At 39.7% G+C, this 23360-nt stretch overlaps 1 protein-coding gene across 2 annotated transcripts in view; it reads right to left on the bottom strand.

Annotated features, from left to right (window-relative positions):
* Nucleotides 1-23360, bottom strand: part of AKAP13 (A-kinase anchoring protein 13) — a 247677-nt gene that overhangs the window by 23557 nt on the left and 200760 nt on the right. The window contains exons 17-22 of one of the 2 annotated variants that reach the window (XM_021715342.1): nt 12219-12286; nt 10101-10167; nt 4416-4551; nt 2054-2166; nt 1294-1446; nt 439-689 (exon numbers count right to left, since the gene is read on the bottom strand). In XM_021715342.1, coding sequence (XP_021571017.1) covers nt 439-689; nt 1294-1446; nt 2054-2166; nt 4416-4551; nt 10101-10167; nt 12219-12286 — 788 coding nt within the window. The remainder of the gene's footprint in view (nt 1-438; nt 690-1293; nt 1447-2053; nt 2167-4415; nt 4552-10100; nt 10168-12218; nt 12287-23360) is intronic. The other variant, XM_008063737.2, reaches the window with a different exon arrangement.

The following is a 23360-nucleotide window of genomic DNA, read 5'->3' as shown; positions in this document are numbered from 1 at the left end:
TGATAATGGCACAGACTCTGAGGAAGAAAACTGATTTTTACTGCATATCTATAATATATGTCAGGTATTTTATACAGACACTCCCTTTAACTTTCTAAAAGAGCGGTAGGAGAGAAACCCCACTGTCCTCATTTTACAGAAAAGGAAATCAAGGCTCAGAGAAATTAAATAACATCCCTGAGCTTACACAGATAATAAATAGTGGAGCTAAGAGATGAATGCCTGGCTGTGGAGCCACCAGACTCCTCTTCTCCAGGGATGTGAGAGAACCTGAGCTCCTTCCTCTGCTCACCTGACTCTGTGGGGCCTACAAAGTCTCGTTCTCCAGGGTAGTAAGAGAACCTGAGCTCCTTCTCTCTGCTCACCCAACTCTATGGAGCTTAGCATCTTCTCTTCCCAGGGCTGTGAGAAGAACCTGAGTTCCTTCCCACTGCTCACCTGGTTTACAAGCACATCCCCCATCCTCTTGATAAGAAAGTTCTTTTCACTTTTATCCACCAGAGACTCCTTCTTCCGCTCCAGGATCCTCTGAAAGAATTGGCTATGGATACTAATCAGCTCATCCAAACAGGGAAACAGCTTTTCCACCATCTGCTGCTCAAAGAGCAGATCTGTCATCATACCCCGGCTGTACACATCACTCATGATCTTGAGGGTGCGGATGTGATGGAACTCTGTCTGCATTAGCTCTAGAAGGAAGGGACAAAAACCAAGGGTCAGGGATACTCTTTGATAAGGTTTATCCCTCAAAGATCATGTCGTCATAAGGTTCACTTAGATCTCAATTTAAACTTTAAAACTGGGTCAATAGCTATCTTTTCCCTAAAAGTGTTCTCATTTTATTCCTCCATTTTTCATGTGACCTAGCACTATTTTGTGATGATAGTAACACTGGATTCCATGAGTCTTAAATAGTGATTTCTAATGAGGTCTTCACTGGATTTAGCACTCCTCATGATTGATTATGTTCTTAGTTCCTAGGGATGATTTGTGTTCAGTCTATTTTCTAGTATAGTTAAGGAACTAAACTGTACTTTCACAAGAGATTGCTTTCTAGAACTGCTGTATAAATAAGACTCATTATAAGTTAAATGTTTAATCAAAACTAATAGAGTGGGGCAAAAGGGAGAAAAGGATGCAAATAGGACTACGTATCTTTACTTTTAAGTTTTTAAAGGAAATCTTTAAAAGAGGTAATATACGGAAAAACTGATTTTCCACAGTCCAACATATTACCAGCTTTAAAATGCTGGGCAATTCAAATCCAATCAAAGAGCAAAATGAAATTCTCACCGTAAATCACTTCTTGCCGTTTGACCACATCTTTCTTTTGCTGTTTCAGAAACTTGCTGTCTACGATCTGACTCCAAGACTCTGCTTCCAGTTGTTTGGAATCAATCTCAAAGTCTCCCATTAGTTGGCCTTCATTCATGTCTGTACCTACTCCTCAAAATGTAAAAAAAATCAATATCAGAATCTTGCTTTGACCTCTAAAAAGCCTATGCTGGACTTTCCCCAAGGTGATAGTGGATATCTATCTTATGACACAGAAACTCTGAGTTAGGGGATATTCATGGAGAGGTTATTCCAGTACTAGTAAAGAATCAATGTCCTGTTTGGGAGGAACAGATTCTATATTCAAGGCTTTAGTTGAGCATGAGAAACATCACATAAATCAAACATGATTAAGACATGACTCCTACATGCAGTAGGAATTAGAAGGAACTGGGACCTTTACATGTTTAAGAGAGCAGGCTTATAAGTGTGCCGACAGCTAAAATGTCATGTGTCCAGAAGTTCAGGGAAGAAAAAGCATTGTACTGAAGAGTATGCCCTCATTAAAATCAATGGCATCCTTCCATGGACAGCTAACAACTGGATAAGGAGTGATTACCAATTCACTACACAGCATTAGATGCTTTACAGACAATTCAGGGAATCTTAACCAATAAGAAAGAGGCAGGCATTATTATTCTATTAACATTTGCATTCTAGGGAACAGGGCACAAAGTCTTCACAAAGGCATAAAATAGAGGCTGTAACTTCCTCTTACCCTCATCAGTAAGTGATTCTGTTGACTCATTGACCTTGCTGATTTTATTTAGTGAGTCTGTTGAATGAGAAAGGAATTTCCAGGTGTTTGACATGTTCTCATCATTGCCAACTCTGGGGACAAAAAGAAGTGCAAACTGTCAACAACTATGCTCTGACAGGCCATGGCTTGCATTTTTAAATGAGCACCTGAAGAACTCCAGAATGACTGCTGGCTGGGAGTACAATAGTGACTGAAGACAAATTGCTTATGGCAGGTAAACAGCAACTGACACACTAACTGTTAACGAAGTTTGGAAGCATTTAGTATCATTATAAACTCAAACTTCGTGACAATTTGAGTCTTTTTTTTTTTTAAAAGAATCAAGAAGAACTTTCTTCCCTCAAACCACGTACATATTACATAAGAAATTTCTCTGTTTAAAACTTATTGCCTAACCAACATGACTTTTTTTGCCCTTACTCTAACTACAGACTGAGCACTTATGACAAACTATGTTCTTTGAATATCCTCAATTCCAATTCACCTGTTAGCACAGTAGGCACCTAACAGATATTGTATGACACAAAAGCAAAGATTCATTTAAAGCCTTACATTTAATTTAAAGAACAACTTTTCAAAGTTACAATGAAAATAAACTTTAATAACATTACAGTTATTATAAGAGAGCTTTTGGAGATAATGAAAGTACAAAGACAAAACAAAAATAACTAAAGCTTTTTATTTTTTTAAAGAAGGAGGAAATATTAGCTAGCAGAGAAGTTAAGAAATACAGACATAAGGAGATTTTGCATCCTTTAGTTATGAATACTCCTGTAACCTAGGTTAAAGAGATGTCTTGAGTCTGAAATTTGAGATGACTTGTTTGCTTGATAGTCAAGGCCTGGCCAGGAAATCACAAAAGAAACACAGTGCAAATGAGTAAGTAGGAAGCTAGTAATAGTTGGCCCATAATCCACCTCCACAAAACTGATTTCAGAATTAAAATGCACAGATGAAAAACAGATTTAAAAATAAAAAACCAGGCTCATCTGAACAATAGAATCGTGTGACATTGAAAATATAAGTGGTTGCAACCCAAAATTCTGAGTTAAATCATTTTTTTCTTATTTCTACTTCTTATTTTGATCCAGAAATCATCTTTTTAAAACTCAAGTTCTTCAAAAGCAGAGCTTATCACATACAAAAGCCTAGCGCAACCAGCCAGAAGTATTTAAAGGAGGTCCTTGTGACAAAATGACATCATGATAGCGCATCAGAAACATCCCCATCCTCCTTGCATACACCACTCAATGGTTTATTTCTAAAAGAATAATCTTTTTGTCAAATGATGAGCTTGCTATACTCTTGTCAGGTAGATATCAACTGTGCTTCTTAAAAAAATTTATTATGAAATTTTTTTTTTAATTTTTAGAGATAGGAATCTGCTATGTTGCCCAGGATGGATTCAAACTCCTGGGCTCAAGTGACCCTCTTGCCTCAGCCTCTTGAGCAGCTGGGACTACAGGCATTCACCACCATGCTCTGTGCTTTTTTTTCCTTCAATTTTTATTATAAAGATGTGGGGTACATTTCAGGGTTAGGTATATAAACAGTGATCATGCAGGTACCCTTGTTGATGAGGTATGCCCCACCCTCCCCTAGAAGTTTCCCTCAACTGCCAATCACACTCCCCCCACTGCCCCCAACAGTTTCCCACTACTGCCAATCACTTTCTTATAGCATTGTAATTGTTCAAGGTCAGTTAATGAGTGAGAACATATGGAACTCAGTTACAAATAGGCCCTTAAAAAAGTGGGGAAAAAGCTGGGCTCAGTGGCTCAGCCTGTAATCCCACACCTTTGGGAGGCTGAGGTGAGTGGGTTGCCTGAGCCCGCGGGTTCGAGACCTGCTTGGGCAACTTGGGGAGACCTCATCTCTACAATAAATCAAAAATCAGCCGGGCGTGGTAGCGCATGCCTGTAATTCCGGCTACTCAGAAGGCTGAGGCGGAAGGATCGCCGAGCCCAGCAGGTCGAGGCTGTGGTGGCCGGGAGTGGCCAGTGCACTCCAGTCTGGGCGACAGAGTGAGACTCCAACTCAAAAAAAAAAACAAAATAAAATAAAATAAAGTGGGCAAAAGACATGAATAGACACTTCTCAAAAGAAGATATACAGGCAGCAAACACACATGAAAAGTGCTCAACCTCACTCATCATCAGAGAAATGCAAATCAAAACCACACTGAAATACCACCTAACCCCAATAAGAATGGCCATCATTAATAAAACAAACAATAACAGGTGTTGGTGAGGACGTGGAGAAAAAGGAACGCTTCTACACTGTTGGTGGGAATCTGTGCTATCTTTAAACCTCTACTTACCCAGTAATGTTCTGTATGGAGACACTTTTGGAGAGTGAGACACTCTGCTGGGACCGTCTATTAGCAAACATTGGGGTAGCAGTGGTTTCATCCGCCAGGAGGACTGCAGATCGAGGGCGCTCTTTAGGCTGCGAGGCTGCAAAGAGAAGACATGATTGAAGTATCATTATCCCTGCCCACCTAGTATGGACTCATCTGACAAATGCCAAACAGAAGCAAGATGCTTTAAAACAGATTTGCTCTGGGACTGTAAACTGGCATAAAACTCTATGGAGGGCAGTCTGGTAATCACTATTGAAACAGTAAATGAGCCGGGCTCAGTGGCTCAGCCTGTAATCCCAGTACTTTGGGAGGCTGAGGTGAGTGGATTGCCTGAGCCTGCGGGTTCGAGACCCACCTGGGCAACTTGGTGAGACCTCATCTCTACAATAAAATAAAAAATTAGCCGGGCGTGGTAGCACGCGCCTGTAGTTCCAGCTACTTGGAAGGCTGAGGCGGAAGGATCACCGGAGCCCAGCAGGTCGAGGCTATGGTGGCCGGGAGTGGCCACTGCACTCCAGTCTGGGTGACAGAGTGAGACTGCAACTCAAAAAAAAAAAGAAACAGTAAATGTCTAGATTCTTTTATCCAGTAATTTCACTTTTAGGCTATGTATATTCTACAAGATGCACTTGTATGCTTTTGAAGTGATGTATGCCCAAAGTTATTCAATGCAACATTCTCAGTACATGTAAAAAATTGCAAATGACACAAATGAATGTCACAAGAAGACTGGTTAATAAGTCATGGTGCACCATGTATCTGAAGACTATGCAGCTTTAAAAAAAAAAAAACGAGAACTGGTCAGGTTCAGTGGCTCAGCCTGTAATCGCAGCACTTTGGGAGGCCGAGGTGAGTAGATTGCCTGAGCCCTCAGGTTTGAGAACAGCCTGGGAAACTTGGTGAGACTTCGTCTCTACAATAAAATAAAAAATTAGCCAGGCGTGGTAGCGCATGCCTGTAGTAGTCCTCAGCTACTTGGAAGGTTGAAGTGGAAGGATCACCAGAGCCCAGCAGGTCAACATTGGGGTGGCCATGAGCGTGCCACTGTGCCCCAGCTTGAGCAATGGAGTGAGACTCCAACTCAAAAAACAGAAAAGAGAACACTCTATGTATTGACATATATCTCCAAGATATATTAAGAAATGGAAAAATCAAGCTGTAGAACAAAGTAGATAACAGGCTCTCTTTCATGCTTAAAAAAAAGACAAGCCTGGGCAATATAGCAAGACCTTATCTATACAAAAAATTAAAAAATATGCTGACTGTGGTGGCATGCGTCTGTAGTACTAGCTACTCTGGAGGCTAAGGCAGGAGGATCCCTTGAACCCAGGAACTGGAGGCTGTGATGAACTGTGATTATGCTACTGCATTCTAGCCTAGGTGACAAAGTGAGATCCTGACTCTAAAAATAAATAAATAGATAGATAGATAGACAGATAGATAATAGTAACCCAAGTATTTCACTTTACTGTAATAAAGGAACTCTGAGAAGATACAAATGAAGAAGACTAGCTATCAGCGGAGTGGGATGAAAATCAGGCAATGGGGATAAAAGTTCATGTGAATGGTTTATACATCTCAAAATATAAACTAAAAACAAAATAAGAGCCAGGCGCAGTGGCTCATGCTTATAATCCCAGCACTTTGGGAGGTCAAGGTGAGAGGACTGCCTGAGTCAACAGATTTGAGACCAGCCTGGGCAATTTGGTGAGACCTCATCTCTACAATAAACTAAAAAAAAAAAAAATTAACTGGGCGTGGTGGCATGTGGCTGCAGTTCCAGCTACTTGGAAGGCTGAGGTGGAAGGATCGCCTGAGCCCAGCAGGTCGAGGCTGCTGTGGCCATGAAGATGCCACTGCACTCCAGCCTGGGAGACAGTGAGATTCCAACTAAAAATTAAAAATAAATAAATAAATAAAAACAAAATAGGGCTCAGAGAATTTTAAAGGTAAAAGGAACCCTTGAAATAACTGAGACCAGTGTCTTTGGGACCACCCACCACAAAATAACTGAAGTACTTATTAGACTTGAAATTCCCAACCCTCCTTGTTCTCTAGAGGCGGGACCTGGGAGTCTATATATTTTTACAGATTCAAGTGATTCTTCTGCTCATTGTTTGAGAGCATAGATTTCAATCAATTTCCTTATTTTTCTGTCTTTCTTTTTTTGAGTTGAGGTCTTACTCTGTTGCCCAGGTTGAATGCAATGGCATAATCCTGGCTCACTGCAGCCCCAGCCTCTTGGGCTCAGGTGATCCTTTTGCCTGTCTCCCAAGTAGCTAGGACTACAGGCGTTCACTACCATACCTGGCTGACTTTAAAAATTTTTTTAGTAGAGAAGAGGTCTAGCTATGTGGGCCAGGTTTCTCTCAAACGCTTGGGCTCAAGTGATCCTCCCACCTTGGTCTCTCAAAGCACTGTGATTATAGGTGTGAACCAATGCACCTGGATAATCAATTCCTTTAACTTTCATGTCATATAACTACAACTGACTCTTGAACAGACTGGGTCTGAACTGTGCAGGTCTATTTATATGTGAATTTTCTTCTTCCTCTGTGACCCCTAAGATAGCAAGACCAGTCCCTCTTTCTCCTCCTTAGTCTACTCAGTGTGAAGATATTGAAGATGAAGACCTTTATGATGATCTACTTCCAGTTAATGAATAAATATATTTTCTCTTCCTTATGATTGTCTTAATAACATTTCCTTTCCTCTGACTTAATTTATTGTAAAAATACAGTACACAATACATATGACATACAAAATATATGTTAATTGACTTTTACCAGTAAAGCTTCTTGTCAACAGTAGGCTACTAATAGTTAAGTTTTGAGGGAGTCAAAAGTTATATGTAGATTTTTGGCCATGTGGGAGGCCAGCACCCCTAATCCTGCATTGTTCAAAGGTCAACTGTAATTTGTTATCACACTGCATATTTCTCCTTAACATGACCAAAGAGGAAACCGGAGATCTAATTTGCTAAAGTGGTTATGCAGGCACTTGGGTAACAAATTATTTTCTTTGGTAACTGAGTTCCTGCCCCAGACACAAGTTTTACTATCTGTCTACCCCCAGGAGTGCCAAGAGTTGAAGGAAATAAAATAAGGGGGGACTCTTATGACTTCACCATATTTAAGGATTTTTTTTTACTTAGTAAGCATTAATATAATCATTAATTTCAAATATGAATTCTGTTTAGAAGAAGATGACACAATAAAACACCAGGAACACGATACACCACAACATGCCCAGTCTCTTGCTGCAGGAAGCACACAAGGAATACAAGATGCGGGTCCTGCCCTGCTCTGCGACCCCACCCAACAAGAGCAACTGGTGTTAATGAAAAAGAGAAAGGCCTGGAGCATATCCTAAGTGTGTCAGATGGGAACTCAGCAAGCTGATCAAATCCGATGGAGGAAGGAACACTCTTGAAGAATAATAATAGCAAGATGTGGACAAGGTCAGAAGGAAGTGAGGGGACAATTCTGATGAGCAAGTGGAGGATATATTTAAAGGTTCAGTGAAAAGCTGGAGAAGCAGAATGAAGCCATCTCATGCAGAGGCCTAAAAGTTATAAAGCACAACTTATATCCAAAAGGCAGCATAGGGTCATAAAAAAACAGCGTTTCCTTGTTTAAAACCAATCCCACCCAAGTTGGTTAATATCTTTGAGCCTCAACATTACTTAGTATTGTTGAGCCTCAGTTTCCTTATTTGTGATAATAACGATGACAGGAGTGAAAGATCACATTTAAGGTGTGCCTTCTACTAAGTACTTCATAGGTATGATGTGATTTAAACCTAATTACCACCCTATGATACTATTATTATTCTCCTTTTACAGAGGAGGAAAATGAGGCATAGAGAGGTTTAGTAATGTCCAAGGTTACACAGCTTCTATGTGGTGGTGCTGGGACTCAAATTCATATAGTTTGAATTCAGACTGTACTCTTAACCACTATATTGCCTCAGTGGGATAAAATAGCAATAAGAATATTTGTGGGGGTCAAAGGTAATACAAAAAGAACCTGGTGCATAACAAGTATTTTTCTTTTAAAATACATATTATTTTATCTGATGTGAAATAAAATAGGTTTCTAAGACAAGGGATAATGTCACAGGGAAAAAAAAGAGTTAAAGGAAGATGTGACTTGTAAAAGTGTGAAGTGGGTGGAATCATGGACTGAGGTGGCAAAGCTTCTCTTTTAGTCATGTATGTGCAAAGATGAATGACCATATGTCTAAAGGGAGTCATTCCTCTGTGGGAATACAGACTAGTATAGCCATTCAGAAGCTATCTGGAAGCACTTAGAAAAATTAGGCATAAAGCAGTGGTTCTCAAGCTTGAGTGGTTATCATAATCACCTGGAGGATCTATTAAAATACATAGCTAGTCCCACCCCAAAGTTTCTGACTCGCAGGCAAAGGCAGGGTCCAGGAATCTCACTCTGATGCCCAGACTGGAGTGCAGTGGCATGCTCCCAGCCACTGCAGCCTCGACCTGCTGGCCTCCGGTGATTCTTCCGCCTCAGTCTTCCAAGTAGCCGGAACTACAGGTGCATGCTACCACACCTGGCTAATTTTTGATTTTTTATTGCCCGGGTGGGTCTCGAACCCGCAGGCTCAGGCAATTCACTCACCTCGGCCTCCCAAAGTGTTGGGATTACAGGCTGAGCCACCAAGTCTGGCCAAATCTACACTTCTAATGGATCTGGAGCTATACTTTGAAAAACACTGCCTTGCAAAAGTCTCACATAGGTTCCCATGGAGCTCACTAAGATGTTACTGCATTATTTATGGGAATGATTAGGAGCAATTTACATATTATGTCTTTGGAGGAACTGATAATTAAAATGTGATATATGTTTATGAAAGAATACCATGCAGCAGTCTGAAACAAAAGCTTACAATAACACAAAGATCTCAAAACTATACTGAATGAAAAGAACTAAGCAGAATATATAAGCATATGATTTACATTATCTAATTTAAGTTCAACACACAAAATAATACATTTTTTCAAAGATATATATATGTCTAAAGACACAGAAAACTAGCAGGACATACACACTGAATATACTACAGTAGAAATGAGATAGGAAATGGAGAATAAAAAGGGAAAAATATTAAGTAAAATCAAAGTGGAGTTATGTACACACTGGTGAAAATAGTTTGATGTGAATGGGAGAGCATGATTTACTCAATTTTGTGTACCACTTGAGGTCCTTGAAAAAAAATGAATCATTTCTACAACTTCACAGTTCATAAAGAAGTTTATCAAACAAGACCTTATTTGATTCATATAACTGAGGGGCATGAAAAGGAAGCTATTTTATTTCTCAGTGATTACTACAGAGGAAATTGAGATGCACAAGGGTCACTTGCCTAAACACACAGGGCAAAGGTGTGGAACATCTTAAGCAAATGCACACACTAGTCTAGAAACCTTCAAAGAGGGTTTGATGGTACAATGTTAAGCTACTGGACAAGGAACCTGCAGGATAAAACAGCAGCCTTTTCTAACTTACCATAAAAAAGGTACTCAAATCTTGACTACGAATAAATGAGCATTACAACAGTATCTTTACGTCCAGAATCAGAAAGTCAGAAAGGGCACTGTGAGAGGTGGGCTGTGCTACTTACGCTTGTTTCTCATGATGACTGTGGGCAGTGATGACGTGTCATGCGCCTGAAGGCTCCCTTTGGGCTGCTAAAGAAAAAGCAAGTCAGTACAGGAAGATTGCATTGAAAGTTCACCCTCTTTCTAGTTTCAAGAAGCCTTGAGCAGGAAGAAAGCATTCCACCTCCATTCCTGCTCGGTTTCCTGCACCGCACTCAGCATCCACCATCGCCACCTTGCCATTATCTGAACCTGCCAATCACTCTGATGCCACAGATGCTGTTCCTTCTGTCAGAGATGCTTTCCTCCCTTTGCAGGCCTGGTATTCTCCTGATTCAAGACTATTTCAGTACTGCCTCTGTGAGAAAGCCATCCACTGGCTTCTTTCCTCTCCTCGTCCAAGGAAATGACTGACATACCTTTCTTCTCATTTGTGGTGACTGTCTGCCTGTCCATCTTCCCCACTAGACTGCTGGTCCTTAGGAGTGGCACTTGTGCCTTTTCATTTCTATCTCTCTAGTGATTTGCATTTATAAGGTGTTAAATTTTTAGGCAAAATGCTAATCTTAATTAAGACTTTTGCTGTAGCATGTAACAAAAATACTTTGAGAAATTACAGATTGATGCAATTAATCTAAATCATTCTATAGAGTCTGGTACAACAGCAGTAAATCTTACCAGAGATCACAGACTCAAATGATTATGGGGCCAGGCAGGTAACAAATGACAGAAGCAAATTGGGACGGGGTGCAGGATGGAAGTGGTCATTTGGAACACGCATATCCTGTCTAAAGGGGGCAGCACCACTCAGTTCCTGGTGATAGTTGTTTGCCATCCATCCCTACCACGTGTAAGGACCTATAAGCCAGACACCATGCCAAGTGCTCGAGTTCTATTGATAGATCAAAAAATCCTGCTTTCAGATTGGCTGGCAACTTAGGAGTTTATATTCTGAGAGGGGAGAGGTACAGGCTGCAAGAAATCTATATAATCAATAGGGATGGCTAAATGTAGACTCTGAGAAGGTGATAAGTACTATTAAAAAAAGGAAAAAGAGCAGGGTAAGGGCACCTGGGAGTGCTGGGTATGAGGAAATATCAGTGGCCCAGGGTTGTGAGACCTTCCAATTTTTAATGAGAAATTCAGAATTCAAACTGATATGACACATAATTTTTAAAGAACTACAATAACTCAAATTTAAAACAAAACATATCAATGGCTGAATAAGATTTGGAGTACAGAAATTTGCCATTTTTACACTAGGTCAGGCTTCTCAGAGTGAGGTCTTCAGACCATCAGCATCATCTGGGAACTTAATAGAAATGCAAATTCCTGGACTCCACTCCAGAATCTGAAACTCTGGGACTGGGGCCAGTAAGCTGTCTTTTAATAAGCCCTCGAGGTGAGTCATATGTTTATTCCAGATTAAGGCCATCAAACTTGATAAATATGTTTGTTATGGATGAACTACACAGCACATTACACATCTGTATAGATGTATATAGATTTGAATACATTTATGGGTGATCAGAACTCTGAAAACCAACAGGTACTACCTAAAAGGTATGCCCCTAAATCACACACTAATTTTAAGGGGCACTGAAAAAACATTATTACATAGCATGCATGCTCAGAGCAGGTACACCATACCACAGGCACTTATTCTTACATCATGTGATCAAAACCACCTACATGTGCCTGACGAGAAAAGTGCCACAGGATGGGCTAACAACACCCTTCAAATCCTGCACTAGCAGATTAAAGCCCCTGATTTCCACTTGCTGCCCTCACGGTACCGAATGAGGAAGGCAGGTGTGCAAATAGCAGAGTTTAGAAGTGCAGATGTGGTTAAGAAGAAAACCACTTTAACAGCAACACAGAAATATTAAAATAACAAATAAATGCGTATTTAATATGCAGAAGTTCCAAAAGCATTTTCTTTTCCAAAAGTCTCAAATTCCCCAGTGCTAATCAAGAAGAGGATTGATTACCTAAGAGAAAAATTGTATTTTGGTCTCAAAGTTGGCACCAAATAATTAAAATAAACAAGACCTACAGCAGCCTCAATTCTCCCAACTCCTGAGGACTTTACTGGTTTAAACTCTTTATTTTAAGCCTTCTTTTACCCAGAAATGGCTTACCTTCATTTTGACCTTTGCACAGGAGGCCAGACTTTCTCGGCAGCCTTTGTGGACAAAAGCACTGCAATCTGAAAAGAAAGAAAAACCCAGGGTAACATTGACAAAGCAAATAGATCCTAGATTCTGACTTTCCACCGTAGCTACAAGAAGCCTCTGAATTTCAAAGTGAAGTCACTCACATGTTAAGAGTGTGACTCAGCCAGGCTTGGTGGCTCAGCCTGTAATCCTGCGCTTTGGGAGGCTGAGGTGAGTGGATTGTCTGAGCCTGCGGGTTCGAGACCCGCCTGGGCAACTTGGCGAGACCTCATCTCTACAATAAATCAAAAAAATTAGCCGGGTATGGTAGCGTGCGCCTGCAGTTCCAGCTACTTGGAAGGCAGAGGCAGAAGGATCCCCAGAGCCCAGCAAGTCGAGGCTGCAGTGGCCGGGAGCTGCCACTGCACTCCAGTCTGGGTGACAGAGTGAGACTCCAACTCAAAAAAAAAAAAAAAGAGTGTGACTCTAAGTGAAATTACATAATGCAGCCCTCTTCTAGGAAGCAGGACTGTGATGCTATTTGAAGGAAAAGAAACAAGAGCAGATGTGATTTCTAATCAACAAAACCTACCTTACAGGAAGCCAAGAGAATACCAAAACTAAGAGTAAAAGAGCCTGCCATCAATATGTAAGTTTAAGTTACTATACGCACATAGAGTACCTAACAGGGGTTGTAACATTTGCATGACTGTATCCCAGCATAGAATATAAAATCTGAAAAATCTACCTGCTACGTCCTTCTACTTGGGACCTTAACTACTGCTGAGCTTTTTACAGCTCACTCTCTGAGACAAGAGCCACACACGAAGAGTCATTAGAACCACCCACAAGTGTCTCTGGGAACTCTGACTCAGGAGAAAAAGGAAGACTTCCTAAAAGATAAAGCAAAAACCACAATTTGGAAAAGGCACGATTTTATCTCAGTTCTTATTTCTTATCCCCTTAGCCCACAAGGGCCACTGATGTGAAAACTCGGCCCTCTGCGCCTCAGAAGGGTCACCTTTGGCTTCGAGTGCTGCTATGAAGTCATGAAACAGAACTATGCCAGGAGGCCAGAAGTGAAGTAGAAACAAATGAAAGACTTGTCTGTGGGGGCCACTGATGAGGAGAGACTCTCCTGGGAAAGGCTCACTCAGGAAACCAACCACAGATACCATTCACTAGGCAGTACTTCACAGATGGATTCAAGAGGCACCACGAGACTCGTCCATGTCAGCTCATGAGTTAAAGGCCAACATCTCTTTTAGCTCAGACATATGGATTTGAGGGCGACTGGTAGGATGATAGGGCAGGGGAAGATACGAGAAAGGAGACTGTCAGAATCCCAGACCCCAAAGGCCTTTTTCACTCTTTCTACAACAGTTGCTTCTTCGACACTCACTTGGTTCACAGGTCTCGTCCTTAACACCACCTGTCACAGTGTCTTGAGATTATCTTAGGTTTTCTCCTCCACTGGGTGCTCCCCTGAGGCAGGGACCATTCACCCACCGCTGAATCTTAAGTCTCCGTAGCACAGTGCCTGGCTCATGGCACCTATTCAGTGTCTATCTGTAGACCCATGCCATTTTATTTAAAAGTCAAATGCCCTGACACAGCCTTGATTATAGAATATGAAATACCAACTTATAAATACTAAAAGGAGAACAAGACAAACAGTTGACTAAATTTGTCACAGGTCATGGCACTGCTAATTAGTAAGTATGACCCTAGTTAGTACAAGTCTCTTTTCTACAGGCCTCAGCTGCCATATCTGTGAAATTAAAGGAGGAACCACATTTTCCCCCAAGTTCCTTCTGTCTGTAATTCTCTGAGGTAGGTAGGTGAACTGTAGGCTGCTGGACCCAAAGCAAGAAGCATAACAAGGCAGTCGATGCAAGCTTCTTTGTTCATTTTCTAGTAAGGCAAATGTGTTTCTGCTGATGTTCCCCTGTTACCACTGTCCTTACTCGGGTTGTGTGGTGCCTCCCCTCCCCTGCCATAAGATGCCTGGGACCAGGGTCTAGTTGATCTATTATCTCTTTCTGATGCTCAGGCTTCACAGCTCCCTCCCTCTCTTTTTTTTTCTCTCTCACAAATCCCTGCCCAGCTAAAGTCTTCCAAACACATCTTTGATCCCATTCTTCCTTCCCCTCTCTCTGAGTTTTGCCTAGTCACCTTTAGGAGAACCTCTTGTTCACTCTACTTACGTAAGATATGCTTTAAAACATAGGTTTAAAATTAATGAATCCATAACAAGGACAAGGAAACAAAATGTAGCACTAGCACACAATAACAGAACCTTGAAAATATTAAGAACTCCTCATTAAACCATAACAAGACACCTCAACAGAAAAACTGTACAAAGACCATGAACAGGCAATTCATTAGAAACACAAAGCAGTGCTCAAACTAAAACAACAAAAAAATACTGTTTTATATCCAACCGGACTGGCCAAAATACCTCTACCATTTCTAAGTATTGGTGAGGATATGGTGATACAGAAGATCTCTCCATCTGCTGATCTACAAATTGATACATCCACTTTGGAAAGTAAATACAAACATTTAATAAAGTTAAAAATGTGCCCATTTTATGAATGAGCCTTTCTTGGTACACAGTCTAGTGACACATACACACACATACATAAGGATGCCCCTTGTACCACTGTTTGTGACAGAAAGAAGTTGGAAATAACCCGAGTGGAAGAACAGTGGAACAGATTTGATACATTCATATAATAACATAGCATATTAAGAGTTAAGTCAATGATCAGTAGATCTATGTGTTCCAATATGCTGAATCCCCAACACAGAATGTTGAAGACAATAAAGCAAACTGAAAAACGAGATGTACTATAATTTATGCAAATTTATGTAAACTGAAATTCCCTCAAATTAGACATTGTTTATATATGAGGTGAAATTATAAAACATATACTACAAATGCACTGAACTCATGTGACAGGCTTGTCCTTGTGGAGGAAGGAATGGGGAAGGGAAACAGGGAAATTCAACTTTAACTGAAATAATTTATTTCTTAAGAAATAAAAAATAATCTGAAGCAATATGACAGACTGTTACTATGTTTTCTTCTTGAGTCATGGAAACAATACTTTGTATTAATGTTTTTCAAATTAAAAAAAAAAAACAAAAAACCCAGTGTATCAAATTCCAATTCCTTCAAAGTTCCTTGGATTTCCTTATAAACATTTCCTTATCCTTTAAAAAAAAACAATTTGTCACATTTGTGATAAATTAAAAAGATTTGTTTTGTCTTCCATTCCACTAACAAAAGTACATTTTTTTCCTTTTGCATTATTGCAAATCTGTGTTTTAGGCACCTATGGGCAATACAGGAGGTGGCAGACTCACTTGAGAACTTGCCACTAATTCTGATCTGCAAAAGTGACTAGCACACTACGGACAACTTGTTTCCAAGTTCTGTTCTTTCTGTTGCTTTTCTCCTAACCAGTTTCAACAGTTTACAGAGATTTAAGCAATGATGCTTTTCAAGGGAGTGGCACTATCACTGTTAAACACACTTTAGCAATATTCAAGCTCTCAGATCAGTGATGAGATTTAAAAGACAATTCCAACTAATGAATCATAAAAGCAAAAATAACATTTAAAATGTGCTTCTAGAAAAGAACTTTACACATAAATTCACTTTTTCAATGAACTGAAACAAGTCCCCAAACCCATAGCCCAGTTGAAAGTTGAATATGCTCTATTTTATGGTCACGAGTCTCTGTGATAGCTTGCATAGTCGTCTGCTTAACACGCTGAAGTATCTACTTTAAAAACACTCAACTTGTTACCAAGTTGTCCTGGACTCAATTCACAGTGACAGTTTTAGTGCTGTGTGTGGGTGATTTAGAAACTTTGGCCCCATTGACATTAGCCAAAATCATGAGATTAAAACCTTATTTTCTGTTTGGGAAAACAGACAATTACCAAGAACACAAGAATTGAAGACAAATTGAATACATTTTCAAGCTCTCCAGAGCCACAAGCCATACCAAGTAGTTACGAAGATCAAAGAAGAATTTCTGGCCTTTTATTTATTTACTTCTATGAAAAATTTCCTAATAGCAGTAAGTAATATGCTTTCATTTTTCAAAATTCTTCAAAAAGGTCTCAGCACAGTGGTTTATGGGTACAGAACTGACCCCTAATTAGATTTCTCTGAACTTAAAAGCAAACAGCTCAGCCTTCAACTTCTTTCTTTGCTACAGGAGACATCAAACAAAAGAAAATGAAGGAAAACCCACATGACTGGGAACTATCATCTATCTTTTGCTTTATTTTTTATTAACCCTTGCCACCAACCACCACAGATCTTTGGTGGTTATATAATATACTTTCTTTCTCTATCCACAAAAAATAAAACAAACCACTGGAGACGAACCTAAGAAAATCAGCTTTATGAACGATAGGAGTGGCCATGTCGAACTGAAAGGAAGTTATGAAATGTCAAGGACTGCCTCTACAGGAAAGATTCACCTTTGTGAGCTGAGTTCTATGCAGTCAGGGTTCTGACGAAAGGGGTCTTCCAACACTTCAGTCCACTGACCAACATTAGAGAATATGTGAAGAGTTCTGACTGTTCTATAGACCTGACTGTTCTATAGACAAGGGACAGATCTGAGCAGCAAAATCTACCCAGGAAAAATGATCTGGTCCTTCTCAAGGATACAGGCTGAAGAATTACCTTTAAAAACAGAAATGTAGCTGGGCTCGGTGGCTCAGACTGTAATCCCGCGCCTTTGGGAAGCTGAGGTGAGTGGATTGCCTGAGCTCACGGGTTCGAGACCCGCCTGGGCAGGCGAGACCTCATCTCTACAATAAATAAATAAAAAAAAAAAATTAGCTGGGCGTGGTAGCGTATGCCTGTAATTCTGGCTACTTGGAAGGCTGAGGCAGAAGGATCGCCGGAGCCCAGCAGGTCGAGGCTGTGGTGGCCAGAGTGGCCACTGCACTCCAGTCTGGGCGACAGAGTCTGAGACTCCAACTCAAAAAAAAAAAGCAACAACAAAAAACAAAAACAGAAATGTGCTAGCCGGGTGTGGTGGCGTGCAGCTGTAGTTCCAGCTACTTGAAAGGTTGAGGCGGAAGGATCACCTAAGCCTAGCCGGTCAAGGATGCAGTGGCTGTGAGCGTGCCACTGCACTTCAGCCTGGGCGACAAGAGTGAGACTTTGACTCAAAAAAATAAAAAATAAAAACCCAGAAATGTACAATTTCCTCCTACATTTCAACTCTAACCTCTTAAATGAAGCTAAAACAACAACAAAATTAAGTGTAAGAAATGCATGCTCCAAAATTACTTTTGCAACTTCTTGTTTAAAATCTTTAGAGAATGTGAGACATTGCCTGGTCTGGACTGATAGTGCTTCTATGCAAAAGGCATGTGAGGTATTCTTGGTAGCTGGTGTAATAACCACAGTGCTGATGTACAGAACAAGAGGAAAGCCACAAAAAAGAGTCAAATCATCCTAGCTGCAGTACCCACCTATAACAGCAGTTTTTATAAGAATGCTGGTAAACAAAATGACACAAAATGAAAGGGTTCTGCTTGAAAAAGAACTGACTTTATTGCTTATGATCTTCTTTCACCTTCCTTTTCCCTAAATAACAAACATGCCTTTATTTAATGAATTATATGTTTTTTACTTTCATATGAGTACTGAACTCTAAATGCCAGCAAACTGCTAGAAAGCTGCTTTTCCTGATGAAATCCAAAGCAAAATCCAACCATCACACATATTCTAAATTCTTACGCTTCCTACTTAGATTGCAGTTGGTTTACTTGTTTATTTTTTAATCAAGAGAAACAACCTACCACAAAAGTACTAAGAAGCTGCTAACAAAACAGAAAATAAATCAACAATCCCAATATCATTTTACATCTGTTTAAAGCAAACAAAATACAACCACTTGGCAAGACCCAAAACTAACAAAACAAGCTCCTTATTCTGTAGGACTCTGAAGCTTTCCAAACACCAAATTATCTGTGGCAGCTGGAAAGAACAGCTGATTATTCAAGAGCAGCTTTACATATTAAAGAAATAAGAGCTAGAAAGACACTCCTCTTACTCTCTTTAAAGTCACCTAATCCTAAAGCAAGAGTAGAGTTCTGGCTGAGAAAAAAATCTCCCAGGTTTCTCCCACATTTAAGTTACTTTGGAATAGTCCTGACTGGGAGTTTCTGGCTTTGCTTCCATGTTTTTGTTTTGTTTGTTTTTTAAGTCCAGGAGTAGACTGCAAGGGAGCTATATGGATGCTTCGCTCTTTAATATTTTATTGTTTCTGATCATGACCATTTCTACATTAGCCCACATAAGACACTCAGCTTTTACTCATACAATCTCAGAATGGCCCAGGTGTAACCCAGTAGAGTCAGAGATGCTCATTTTAAAAAAATGTTCCATCCCATTGAATCTCTCAGTACTTGAATGCAGTTAGATATACTGAAGTGACTAAAGACATCTGGAAGGTAGCAGCAAATCAATATAACTCATCATAACACACTATCATGATGAGCCATGTGGCTGATCTTTCTAAACCACAAGCCAAAACCTGACTGGACAGCTGCTTGAGGTATGAAGCTCCATCCAGGGGTTAGCAAAATAGGTTTATGTTAAAACAAAAAGGGAAGCTACTTTCTTCTAAGAGCACAATGATTTCCTAGGAGGTAAATGGTCAACGCACGGACGCTGTATTTTCTGAGACTCTTGGAAAGATCCTGGACATGAGAGGGGATGGAAGGAAGGGACAAAAAAAAAAAAAAGGTTCCAAGTCCCTAAATTACGCATATTTTTCACTTCCTGCCAAGATAATATATGGGGCTTCATATATACAAACAAACACGCAGGCTCTGTTCTTCAGAAAGCCAAAGAGAATCATTCCATTACTTCTGTTTCCTTGAGAAAACAAGACTACTACACACGGCTCTTCTGCTTTGATTCCCGCCCTTCTTTTCATGAGAGGCAGACTGCACACTGTCATACACAAACCTTAATGTCACTACCAAATGTTGAGACTATTTCAGTACTACTTTTAGAGTAGGATGCAACGCTATAGCTGAAGCACTGGGCTCCAAAGTTTCGGGTGTTATGCTAATTTAAAATGTATTTTTTAGTTTTTGTTTGTTTTGAAACAGGGTCTTGCTCTGTCACCCAGGCTGAAGTGCAGTGGTGCTATCAAAGCTCTGTGCAGCCTCAACTTCCTGAGAACAAGTGATCCTCCTGCCTCAGCCTGCCTCCCAAGTAGCTGGGACTACAGGTACATACCACCACTGCCAGCTGTTTTTTTTTTTTTTTTTGGTAGAGATGGAAATCTCATTATGCTGCCCATGCTGTTTCAAACTCCTATCCTCAATCGATGCTCCCACCTCTATCTCCCAAATTGCTAGGATTACAGGCATGAGTCACCATGCCTGGTCAAAATTGTACTTTTCAAACTTAGGTACATATTAGTATAACAATCAAGCCTATTTAAACTATTCTTTTTTGCTGTCTGATTCTTTTCAGTTTTAACCTCAAAAATGTTAATCTTTTTCCTTGTTTTTGTCTGGCAAGTAGAACTAAGATAACCTCTGACATTTGATTGGATCAAGCTATTAAGATAAATCAAAGAACTACTGGCAAAGGATATTATTATAATCCTTTCCCACAGAGACCTCCATAACAGAAAAGACTCTAGTCTAATGATGACACTTTAGATTTTATGAAATAATGTGCTTCTAAAATAAGCAAATTCCCTGGGTGACTTCACACTAAAACTTACAAGTTTAACCATAAAAGCCTCATAAAACCAGTACCTAATTCATTATTTCATTAGTTTTCTTTTAAAAAGTCTTAAAATATTGTTGTACTATGCATCAAATATGTAAACTATTTAGAATATATTTACTTTTGGAGTTACAATGTTAACATTTGCTTTTAAAGTTAATCAGTGAGAATAAAGCTATTGATGAACCCAAAAATGTGAAATCAGAAGTACATATGATACTTGCAATTCACTTATCTACCTCAGTATAGTTTGTTTTTAGTACACGATATAGAGAATATCTCCATTTGGCAGCTTTTTTTAGTGGCTTACCTTGGAATCACAGTATAATCACAATTAGAGATGGAAGAAAAATACAAATGAGTAGGTAGGCTGACTGCCAAAGTTAATATGTTGATGTCAAAATTTGGTAATTATACTTTTAAGAAATTATATTTTCATGCAACTTTAAATACATACAAATTCGAAAATGTACATAACTTCCAAACAGAAATCCTGAAAACTACTGCCCCATCCAGTAAACTATTTAATTGCTACACAGAAGTGTGGCTGAGAATTTAATATTTGAAGTCTCAAACCATTCATGCAATTTTTCCTAATCAGTACCAGACCCTATATGAATGATTCTCCATGAGTTGCTCTGGTATCCTTAGGCAACGTCTTCCTCTCCAGGGGATGTTCTAGCATATACCACAATGATGGCACAAGCAGTCCAACAATCTGTGGTGTGCATCATTATCTAGGAAGCCCAGCAAAGATAATTTTTTATCATATTTAGCAGAAAGAGGTATCAAGAAAACAAAAATAGTCTTAGGATGCCTGTGCATTCTCTTACAAGATACTGGATACTTCTGTTATCTGACAAATCAATTATATGCCAGTAGCAGGTTTAATTCTGAGTCATTATAACCGAATACAGACTAACATTTAATATAGCCAAAGAAGGCAAAATTCAACTATTTGTAACCTAGAAATAATGTATATACACAAATCAATGGCAACATAAGACTACATATACACCGGTATATATTAGACAACTTCTTCTAACCTAACCTTAAAATTGCAAAATTGTCTGGAGCTAGTCAGAGAATGATATCCATCTGCTGTAACCACAAACAAATGGTTCTTAAACCTATTGTTCTCTATAGCACAAGATTCTCTGAGTCTTCAAAAAGATTTTCTGTAACTTTCAACCATGAATTTCCTGATGTATCACATCACAATTCAGAACTGAGAGTTGGTAGGCAATTATACTGCTTCCGATTCAAGCTGGTGCTATCAATCACAGTGACAGGCCCCTCTCCTTAAGTCTTCTGTTAAGCTGACATTTTTCCCAGTAATAATTGCACTTTGTCAATTAAATTCTTGAATCAAATGCCAACTTATTTTGCTTATTCATCAGTGATCAGCTGACAACCAGAAAAACTTTTGAAACTATCAGTGGTCCAATATTTACATTTTGTTTTTACTAATACAAATAACACTGCGTATAAGTGCATTCTTAAAAATTCAAACAAAGAAGTATAAAGAGTCTCCTTCAACTTCTTTTCAAATCTCTTTCATCAGATTGTTAACAGTCCAGTGTATTCTTGCAGATATTTTTGTATATGCATATAAACTACTGTTTGTTTACCACAAATTGGGATTATGCTATACATACTGTGCTTATTCACTGTCTGCACATGTAGATCTATCCTAGGGGTTGGCAAACTCTAGTCTATAGGCTGAATTTGGCCCACAGTCTATTTCTGTAATTAAGTTTTTATTGGAACACAGTCACATCCATTTCTTATATGATATCTATGGCTGCTTTTGTGTTACAAGGGCAGCGTCAAGTAGTCATGGCAAAGACCTGAAGGGCTACAAGGTCGAACATACTCTCAGCTCCTTTGCAAAAAAAGCTTACCAACTCCTGATGTAGCCTATACATTTTTTTAGTATCAGCCCAACATTGCATCTAATGAACATAGTGTATTTTTATTGATGGATATTTAGATTGCTTTCAATTTTTCCTTATTACAAATATGTCACAGAGAATAAGTACCAAATAACATACTGTGGAACTCCTCTTTTTTTTTTAAAGTCACTGTGTAAGCAACTTGAAAAAAGTGCCTGGCACATACTGGTATTCAACAAATATTTGTTGACTAACTGCTTTTGTATCAAGCACAATATCAAACACAGCACCTTGCAGAATTCAAGCAAATGAATTTTTGGGGTTTTTTTGAGTTGGAGTCTCACTCTGTGGCCCAGGCTGGAGTGCAGCGGTATGCTCATGGTCACTGCAGCCTCGACCTACTGGGCTCAGGAGATCCTTCTGCCTCAGCCTTCCAAAGCTGGAACTACAGGTGTGCACTACCACGTCCAGTTAAGTTTTTGATTTTATTGTAGAACCGAGTTCTCGCCAAGTTACCCAGGCTGGTCTCAAACCCCTGGGCTCAGGCAATCCTCTCGCCTCAGACTCCCAAAGTGCTGAGATTACAGGCTTGAGTCATCATGCCTGGCCACAAATGAACTTTGCTGAATGACTTCATATAAGATCAGGGACTCAAAGGTACAATTACTGATAATTAAGTGTAAAAAAATAAACCAATGTGAAGCCAGCAATATTTTCCAGACTATTCATCGAGCTTTCCCCTTATTAAAGCCGACAACAGAGTAGAAGCTATTTTCTTCCTTTATACATGAATGTAAATTGGGACAATATGCTAAAATATCTCCATGAAGACTTTTCAATGAGCATTTCTATTCTTGAAGTTTTAGTCAGTTATTTTTCTTTTCTTTTCCTTTTTCGTTTTTTGAGTTGGAGTCTCACTCTGTTGCCTAGACTGGAGTGCAAGTGGCATGCTCCCGGCCACCGCAGCCTCGACCTGCTGGGCTCCGGCAATCCTTCTGCCTCAGCCTTCCAAGTAGCAGGAACTACAGACGCACGCTACCATGTTGGCTAATTTTTGATGTAGTGTAGAGATGAGGTCTCGCCAAGTTGCCCAGGTGGGTCTCGAACCCATGGGCTCAGGCAATTCACTTGCCTTGGCCTCGCAAAGTGCTGGGATTACAGGCTGAGCCACTGAGCCCGACCTATTCAGTTATTTTTCAAATCTACCCCTTGTTATGTTCTGTTCTTTCATGATGGGTTCTATTTGTTTTAACCTTTTAGTAATTTCCAGCATCCTCTCTTGCTTGCACATCTCCTAAATCTTCCTCATGGCACTTTACTTCCTTATGTAGCATCTATGCATTCTTTTATTGTGAGCTTAGCTTTACAGGACTTTAGTTTTTCTCCCGTGGTAGCCTCTGGGTATACTGTTTTGTCAAAACTGACCCAATGGAGCAGTTC

Source organism: Carlito syrichta, unplaced genomic scaffold (genome assembly GCF_000164805.1).
Source record: "Carlito syrichta isolate Samal-C Ts95f unplaced genomic scaffold, Tarsius_syrichta-2.0.1 Scaffold307019, whole genome shotgun sequence".
NCBI lineage: Eukaryota > Metazoa > Chordata > Mammalia > Primates > Tarsiidae > Carlito > Carlito syrichta.
The sequence above is the reverse complement of the archived record's forward strand: the minus strand, read 5'-3'. Positions and strand labels throughout refer to the sequence as shown.